The sequence below is a fragment of the Gymnoscopelus microlampas genome (assembly GCF_963454915.1).
Source record: "Gymnoscopelus microlampas genome assembly, chromosome: 11".
Taxonomy (NCBI): Eukaryota; Metazoa; Chordata; class Actinopteri; order Myctophiformes; family Myctophidae; genus Gymnoscopelus; species Gymnoscopelus microlampas.
This window is the reverse complement of record NC_139948.1, coordinates 53,423,343-53,433,342: the sequence shown is the minus strand read 5'-3', so window position 1 is coordinate 53,433,342 and position 10,000 is coordinate 53,423,343. Positions and strand designations below refer to the sequence as shown.

Below are 10,000 nucleotides of genomic sequence, written 5' to 3'. Positions count from 1 at the left end.
ATCTTATAGCACTTCATATAAATCTATGTATTACACTATAAAGCAGGGGTCTTCAACGTTTTCAGGCCAAGGACCCCCTAGCTGTGAGAGAGATGAAGCAGGGACCCCCTCTATATTGTATACAATCTATATTGCACCTATATCAATATTGTACAAAACATTTGTGTTTCAGATTGAAGTTTTTTTTTTTACTTAGTCTGCTCTTTTTTCCCTCTACACCTATAGCCTCTTTGCCAAAAATAGCCGATCTTCAAGCTCTCAACGCCTCGCAGCGCGAGGCGTTGAGAGCTTGAAGATCTGCTATTTTCGGCTAATGTTCCCCTCAGAAAAGGAATTCTAGGGTTCAAGTGGTTAATGTAAAAAAAACTAAATCCTATCACACAACGATTTGGCGGACCCCCTGTAGTAGCTCTGAGGACCCCCTAGGGGTCCCGGAACCCACTGTTGAAGACCCCTGTATTACACTAAAGAATTTGTGTCCGGGGTGCCCAGTATGGTGCCAGTATGGTGCCATGGTGCTCAGTATGGTGCCATGGTGCTCAGTATGGTGCCATGGTGCCCAGCATGCAGCACGATGCCAGGTCCAGCTCTATCAGGGTTAACATTGGGGACAGATTCTGCGGCTGATGTGGAACATAATCTAAAGTGCTCTTATGGCATTACTATATCCATTTCTCTTCAATCTCTCCAATAACAATAACAACAATAATAATCCTATCACCATAATGGACTTATCCTGGTCGTCCCTTTTTGGCCAATCGTTTCACTTTTTCATATACAAAAGATCTACAGATCTACAAGCTCACAAAGCGTCATGATGCAACACATTGTGAGCTTGTAGATTTTCATACAAAAAAATAAATAATAATAATTCCTTAGTGCTTGGATTGTCAAAGCAGTAGACCTGTACTCACGTACCACTCCTGCAGTGGTGGAAAAAGTACTCAAATTCTTTACTTAAGTAAAAGTACCAATACTGCAATATAAAACTACTCTGTTACAAGTAAAGGTCCAGAAATAAAAATTGACTTGAGTAAAAGTACAAAAGTATTGGCATCAAAATGTACTTAAAGTACCAAAAGTAAAAGTACAAAATATTTGAAAATAGCCGATCTACAAGCTCACAACGCGTCGCGATGCGACACGTTGTGAGCTTGTAGATCTGCTATTTTCAAATAGCCTAGGTATAAAATAGGTTTAAAGTGGTTAATGGATGTTTCATTATATCATAATTTATATCTGAAAAGTAACTAAAGTTTTCAAATAATTGTAGTGGAGCAAAAGTACAATATTTGCCTGAGATGTAGTGGAGTAGAAGTAAAAGTATTGGAAATTGGAAATACTCAAGTAAAGTACAAATACCTAAAAATTGTACTTAAGTACAGTACTTAAGTAAATGTACTTTCCACCACTGCACTCCTGTATTATGGAATATGTTCCTATGAAAATATTCATACTACTTTTCCTGTTTTCCATAACTGTACCACAGAGAAATAGCACACAGAGTAATACCTGCTGTATATGATTCCATGAGTCAGAAACCTCAGTTTTAATTATGAATACGATCCAATAGGACCCATTTCACTGAGCCTTCTTAATTATGTTCATATGTCTGTTGATTTATCATGCGTATTATGGGGCTACCGCCATTCCATGTGTGCTGTACTGTAAATACAAAAGAATCCTGAATGAATAAAAAGTAAAATCTGAAGAACATTAATTCAAAATGAGACAATGAACCTTTGATAAGAGACTTATTGCTAGAGGGCAATAAAACGCTAATTTCTCCCAAATGTATTGGTAGAAGTGGAGAGTGAAGACCATTAATCCTTTTCTCAGCAATGTCACAAACTAACAAACAAACAAACCAACAAACCACGTTCAACATGCCGGATTTCACCACAAAACCGTGTTCCTCTTTCTGTTTCCATGACGACCCATTAAGACCGGGAAAGCATATGTGTAATTTTTAGATTTCTTTGGCTATTCAAAAATAGCAGATCTACAAAATCGTGAAAATTTGTGCAAATGCGAAAAAAAACTAAAATCTTTGCTTCTAGAGGGTCCCTGGAACAAAATATTTTGAGATGGGGGTCCATGGCCAAATACATATCTAAAAATGTTTTCTAAATCCTAACAGTATGTTTCTATATCAGTGGTGCTCCAACTTTTCCAAGAGACCCCCAGAAGCAAATATTGGAGTTAAAAATGTTCGCTTGAAAAAATATAGCATATATATTCAAAGATTTGCACAAATGTTCACGATTTTTCAAAACAAAATAGCAGATCTACAAGCTCATAGCGCTGCACTTGATGCCGTGCTATGAGCTTGTAGATCTGCTATTTTTGAATAGCCCAAAGAAATCTCAAACATGACACACAGACGCGTTCCCGGTCTCTCAATGGATTTTAAACACAACGTACAAGACGACTGGTCATCATAACACCATATATAGTATAGGGTGAAACACTTAAAAAAGCACATCTACTGTTGTTGACCTTGTTGACATGGCAGAGCGTCATGTCCAGAGGGTGTGCTTGTACATCAAGCTGCCTCATGCACGCTACGGAAACAGGAGATAGGCTCCTGACCCTGTGAGGCCGGCGGAGATCGGAAACCGGGGGGGGGGGGGGGGTTCCCAAGAAATCTACTTTCTCACTTCGCTGAGCAGAGCGTCCCGGGAGCTATATAAGACCCTCTCTTCTTTTCCCTCTAGTCTACACCCAGTGGTGGTAAACGTACTCACATGTTTTACTTAAAGTACCAATAGCTAAAGTAGCCTACTCATTGTGCAGACTATCCCATTTCAGAAGTTAAAAATGTATAAAATATATATATTTTACATATATCTTGAAAATAGCCGATCTACAAGCTCACAATGCGACGCATTGTGAGCTTGTAGATTGTGGATTGTAGATCGGCTATTTTCAAATGGCCGAAATACATATAGGGCTGAAGAGGTTAATGTATGTTTTGTAATAATAATCAAAATCTACAAAGTAACTATTAGTTGACATATTGTAGTGGAGCAAAAGTACAATATTTTCCTCTGAGATGTGGTGGAGTAGAAGTAGAAGTAAAAGTACTGCAACTTGGAAATACTCCAATAAAGTAAAAGAATACCTCAAAATTGTACTTAAGTACAGTACTTGAGCAGCTGTACTTAGTTACTTTACACCTCTGGTCTACAGCAAATGGCTTCACCGAAAATAGCCTGATCTACAAGCTCACGACGTGTCGCGTGCGCGACACGTCGTGAGCTTGTAGATCAGGCTATTTTCGGTGCGTAACGCTGCATGGCCCTCTAGCCACAGGGTCGGTGTGGCTATGGAGACGTTTCCTGTACGGAGCTGTGAGAGTGTGAGAGGATTTGGTGTAAAAACATCTCATCCATTCTGTGGGGCTCTCTCTCTCTCTCTGAGCATTCTGCGGGGCTCTCTCTCTCTCTCTCTGAGCATTCTGCAGGGCTCTCTCTCTCTCTCTGAGCATTCTGCGGGGCTCTCTCTCTCTCTCTCTCTGAGCATTCTGCGGGTCTCTCTCTCTCTCTCTGAGCATTCTGCTGGGCTCTCTCTCTCTCTCTGAGCATTCTGTGGGGCTCTCTCTATCTCTCTGAGCATTCTGCTGGGCTCTCTCTCTCTCTGAGCATTCTGTGGGGCTCTCTATCTCTCTGAGCATTCTGCGGGGCTCTCTCTATCTCTCTGAGCATTCTGTGGGTCTCTCTCTCTCTCTCTTTGAGCATTCTGCGGGGCTCTCTCTATCTCTCTCTGAGCATTCTGCAGGGCTCTCTCTCTCTCTCTGAGCATTCTGTGGGTCTCTCTCTCTCTCTCTGAGCATTCTGTGGGGCTCTCTCTCTCTCTGAGCAGCGACAGAGCAGGATTACTGTGTGTTGACATGGATCTAAACCTGCAGTGATCACCGGGATTACACGTTTAATAACCATGAATCCATCAGCGGTTCCACAGTCACACACTGCTCATAATAAACATCCGATTCATTCATATATTATTGGTCGGCCTGAGTCCTTTGGATTCATTCTAGATCAGTCGGAATATTTCCAGGGATTTATTAGAGATGATAAAAGGCTGTGGGTTAATGTTTTTTCAACATGGTCTATCATCTCGTAGTAGAAATCTATATTATGACTGATTACATTTCTCAGTGGGGCGTTTAGAGTATAATATAACATATCCATCTGTTTCTCCATGTGCCTGGCTTATTATTTTGGCTCATAATGCTACAGTACGGTTCCATAAATTGTACATGGTTTCTGGAAGACTTTAATATTGGATTTAAGCTAGAGTGATAATCAGGCTCGTGAATGTTAATGTTTCCTGTTTGCTTACATAATGACAGCATTTAACACATGCTTCTTTGTGGCTATAATTGATTATTATGTGTTTTGTGTTTGAATGTTATTGTACTGTTCAGAGAGGTTGTTTTTTTTCTAGACAGATGCTAGGTTCATTGTTTGGTATCTTATAGTTTCTTTGAGGCCCTTTGGTACATTGTTCTCTCTGCACTCTGGTTCTGAACTCACACACACGTGGACGAGCGTCTGAAAAATGCATCGATTTAATGGCAGTCAAATGGCTGAAAGTTGAAGTTTGCTACTATCATCATCAGTGGCGGAAAAGATACTCACATTTTTTTGCTTAGGTAAAAGTACCGATGCTGCAATGTAGAAATGCTCTGTTACAAGTAAAATATAAAGTTAAATATTCAAAATTTACTTGAGTAAAGGTACAAAAGTGTTGGTATCAAAATGTACTTAAAGCACCAAAAGTACTCGTTATGCAGAATGACCCATTTCAAGTTGGTTGTACTTAGTTACTTTCCACTAAAGAAGTGCTTAGGTTTTTAGGATACAGACATACTGTAGTTATTTACACAATATGATGAGACATACATATTGTAGTTGTAGATATACATATGAGACCGACACATTCTACAAATGATCAGAGGCATGTTTTGGTTCTCTAGGACATTGGTTCTCAAAGTGGGGTCCGGGGACCCCCAGGGGTCCTTGAGGGAGTTCCAGGGGGTCCCCAGCTAAATGATAGATTAGGCACCAAATGGACCCTTATGGGTCTGTAACTCTGAGAGTGTACAAATGGAACCAAATGGACCCTAACGGGTCCATGGATGAGACATATTCCTACTATGTGTTGGATGAGACATGTTCTTCATTGTCACATCACGTCTACATGTGTAGAGAAGTGGCTGGAATAGTTTTTGGTACAAACTCCATCATTTGTAGTTTCCAGGAAAGGGAAGAAGAAGAGAGATAGAAAGAGAGAACAAGCAAAACATGGATGAAAAAAGGACAGATATTCAGAGAGAAAATATATACACATACACCAGCAGATCAGATGGTACGAGGCAGCATCTACTGTATTATACAGGTATATATCACAGATGTCATGAGACATATATAGTTATATATACATAGTTCTATGAGTGTCCTTTATATAGGCTGTAGATAGTTCTATGAGTGTCCTTTATATAGGCTATAGATAGTTCTATGAGTGTCCTTTATATAGGCTATAGATAGTTCTATGAGTGTCCTTTATATAGGCTATAGATAGTTCTATGAGTGTCCTGTACTAACATTGTTACCGCTGATAAGACAAGATGACTTTATTGGCCATTTCCTGTTGGATCATTGGAGCTTGTCCTGTAACCCCAGGTACACACTTTGGTATGAACCACACAGGCAATGGCACAGATATCCTCTAGTATCAATGTAGAGAATATTATTTTGATAGTATATTATTTCGACTGATGCTAGGTTCTTGGTTTACCTGTGATCCTATAGTTTACTGACACACTACACTATCTCTGTATTCTATGATCCTATAGTTTACTGAGACACTACACTGTCTCTGTATTCTATGATCCTATAGTTTACTGAGACACTACACTGTCTCTGTATTCTATGATCCTATAGTTTACTGAGACACTACACTGTCTCTCTGTATTCTATGATCCTATAGTTTACTGAGACACTACACTGTCTCTGTATTCTATGATCCTATAGTTTACTGAGACACTACACTGTCTCTCTGTATTCTATGATCCTATAGTTTACTGAGACACTACACTGTCTCTGTATTCTATGATCCTATAGTTTACTGAGACACTACACTATCTCTGTATTCTATGATCCTATAGTTTACTGAGACACTACACTGTCTCTCTGTATTCTATGATCCTATAGTTTACTGAGACACTACACTGTCTCTCTGTATTCTATGATCCTATAGTTTACTGAGACACTACACTGTCTCTGTATTCTATGATCCTATAGTTTACTGAGACACTACACTGTGTCTCTGTATGTGTTTACCTTGTTTATTGTATCTCTGGATAAAGAGTGTCTGATAAATGCTTACATTGTAACCAACAGAGTGGTACAAACCATACAGACAATACAGACCAGTAACAGACACAGGTACAGACCAGTAACAGACCAGTAACAGACACAGTGTTGTGTTAAGAGCTTGGAAGAACATTTCTGCAGATCCATCATGCATACTGTATATATTTACATATATGACATCATGCATACTGTATATATTTACATATATGACATCACCTTCCTGCTCTCTGGGTCATATAGATTAGAACATATAAATCTGTTGGAACTCTGTAGTGTATTTCATCCTCTGTCTGTCTGTCTGTCTGTCTGTCTGTCTGTCTGTCTGTCTGTCTGTCTGTCTGTCTGTCTGTCTGTACTCTGTACCTCTGTATCGCTCTCTCTCTCTCTCTCGCTCTCTCTCTGTCTCTCTATCTCTCTGTCTCTCTCGCTCTCTCTCCCGGTATCTCTCTCTCTGTATCTCTGTCTCTCTCGCTCTCTCTGTCTCTCTGTCTCTGTCAGTCAGACAGACAGACAGACTGTCTGCCCCCCTCTCAATATCTGTATAGCTGTCTGTCTGTTTTCCTATCTATCTGTCTCTCTCTCTCTCTCTCTCTGTCTATGTCTGTCTGCCCCCCCCCCTCTCTGCCCTTTCTCTAACCCTACACTTCATAAATTTAAAGTCCCTCCTCTATGTGCACACTTTTATGGCTGTGTGCGTGTGTGTGTGCGTGTGCGTGTGCGTGTGCGTGCGTGCGTGCGTGTGTGTGTGTGTGTGTGTGTGTGTAATATATTTAGTGAATTGTCATGTTGTATATTGTATAGAACCATGATGTCTTTATGCATATGTAGAATATATAAGATATACGTTTAAATACTACCGTTATGATTATGTTGACATCTGACCTTTCAAATAAATACATTTCAAAACACGCACGCACGCACGCACGCACGCACGCACGCACGCACACACACACACACACACACACACACACACACACACACACACACACACACACACACACACACACACACACACACACACACACACACACACACACACACACACACACACAAAGTGTATGTTGATAAGCAAGAATGTCGAGTATTCCTCTAATGATGTGTCACCCTGTCTGTCTGTCTGTCTGTCTGTCTGTCTGTCTGTCTGTCTGTCCTCTCTGCCTGCCTGTCTGTCTGTCTGTCTGTCTGTCTGTCTGTCTGTCTGTCTGTCTGTCTGCCTGTCTGTCTCTCTGCCTGCCTGTGTGTCTGTCTGTCTGCCTGTCTGTCTCTCTGCCTGCCTGTGTGTCTGTCTGTCTGCCTGTCTGTCTGTCTCTCTGCCTGTCTGTCTGTCTCTCTGCCTGTCTGTCTCTCTGCCTGCCTGTCTGCCTGTCTGTCTCTCTGCCTGCCTGTGTGTGTGTCTGTGTGTCTGCCTGTCTGTCTCTCTGCCTGCCTGTCTGTGTGTCTGTCTGTGTGTCTGTCTGTCTGTCTGTGTGTCTGTCTGTGTGTCTGTCTGTCTGTCTGCCTGTCTGTCTCTCTGCCTGTCTGTCTGCCTGTCTGTGTGTCTGTCTGTGTGTCTGTCTGTCTGTCTGCCTGTCTGTCTCTCTGCCTGTCTGTCTGCCTGTCTGTCTCTCTGCCTGCCTGTGTGTCTGTGTGTCTGTGTGTCTGTCTGTCTGCCTGTCTGTGTGTCTAAGTAACAGCAGCGGGCCGGAGGCGTGGCAGACAGACGTACAGCCGCTACCAGACGCTGGAGCTGGAGAAGGAGTTCCTGTTTAACCCCTACCTGACCCGGAAGCGCCGCATCGAGGTGTCCCACGCGCTGGCCCTGACCGAGAGGCAGGTCAAGATCTGGTTCCAGAACCGCAGGATGAAGTGGAAGAAAGAGAACAACAAGGACAAGTTCCCCTCCAGCAAGAGCGAACAGGAGGAGGTGGAGAGGGAGAAGAGGGAGAAGGAGGTGAGGGAGGGAGGAGCCGGGGGGAGGAGGAGGAGAGGCGGGGGGAGGCGGCGGGGGTGCCGGCCCCGCGTCACAGTCCTCCTCCAGTGAGGAATGCTGCGACAAAAACAACAAACAAAATGTAGAAAGAAGTGAAAAAAATAACATGAAAACATGTGAATAAAATGGATTGTTTTGAAGACCCGGGGTGGAGTGGAGGGGGGAGGGGGGACGGGACGGGATGGGACGGGACGGGACTGGACTGGACTGGACTGGACTGGACTGGACTGGACTGGACGCCAGTGGGACTCGTTGTTTTCAACCTATAAATGGAACTCAGGCCAAAAGAAAAACAAAATGGCGACTCAAGAACTGGACTGGACTACTGCGGACCTGGACTGGACTGGACTGGACTGGAGTGGACTGGATGGGACTGGCCTGTAGCTGAACCGGGCCTATTGCTGTGCAGAGACTTTTAGGAACATTTTGTGGGAAGAAGGAAAAAAAAATTGAAATGATGAAGCAAATAATCTGTTAATCCACTTTTAAAAAATGGAATTGATGTCTGGACCGCGAGCGGGCGGTTGGGGCGGGATGCAAAGTCAAACACAAAACCAACACACAAACACACTTTAGCCTAGCCTAGTGTTTAAAAACACAAAAGAATGATATCTTCCTTTCTTTGTGGAACAATTATTGTGGAAACATTTCTATATTGTTAGAATTTTATCATTATTAACAAGTTTTATCTTTGGCAGCTGTATAGTTTTTAAGTTAAAAAAAAATGATGATGATAAGGATGGTGGTGCACTTTTTACTGTTTATTCTCACTTCTATGTTGTTATTATTGTTGTTATGGCGACTGATTGATTGATTGATGACGTAGCAATTAATTGAAAAATTCCAACAACATGAAACTGCCTATTTATGCCGTTTTAGTAGGTCTGGAGATGTTTTTTACTCTTATTGTCGTTTCTCGTTTTTAGTTTTTTTGTTGTTATTTTTGGATCGATGATGGTGTTCGTTTATGTTTTTCTGTTGTTCTCCCTTTTATCTCTTTGGGGTAAGACGCATGCGCACAGTGCAGATACAAAAAAACATTTAAAAAAAATGAACTACGAAGATTCGTACAAATAAAAAAAAAACGTGAGAAAAACTGTAATAAAAATGTCACGTGACGCCCTCCGTTTACTGTGAATCAAAATTCTATTGTTGTGAGTTGTATTGTTTATTTTAATTTATGTTTTATTTGTGTGTGTGTGTGTGTGTGTGTGTGTGTGTGTGTGTGTGTGTGTGTGTGTGTGTGTGTGTGTATATATATATATATATATATATATATATATATATATATATATATATAAAAGGATATAGGTAATAAGGCAGGATGAATCAACAGTGTTAGGAGAGTATAGAGTTAGGCAGATATAAATAAAGGCAGATAAATGTGACTTAGGCAAAATGCGTTTTTTTATTTTTAAGTCAAATAGATGACTGATGTTTTCATTTCAAATGTTCTGAAAACCTTAAAAATATGACTTCATATATATATATATATATATATATATATATATATATATATATATATATATATATATATATATATATATATATAGCAATTGTGCTATAGAGTTGATTGATTCCATAATGTTAATTCCTTGTCAGAAAACAAACAAAACATTTGACTGACTCCCTCTCTCTCTCTCTCTCTCTC

General features: G+C 41.0%; 1 protein-coding gene across 1 annotated transcript in view; it reads left to right on the top strand.

Annotated features, from left to right (window-relative positions):
• hoxb8a (homeobox B8a) overlaps positions 1–8,400 on the top strand; it is a gene marked incomplete at its 3' end in the record, with an annotated part of 13,424 nt that extends 5,024 nt beyond the window's left edge. Inside the window, exon 2 of the mRNA XM_084073105.1 lies at positions 8,054–8,400. Within this exon, the coding sequence (XP_083929231.1) occupies positions 8,054–8,400 (347 nt within the window). The remainder of the gene's footprint in view (positions 1–8,053) is intronic.
• Between the last annotated feature and the right edge of the window lie 1,600 nt (positions 8,401–10,000).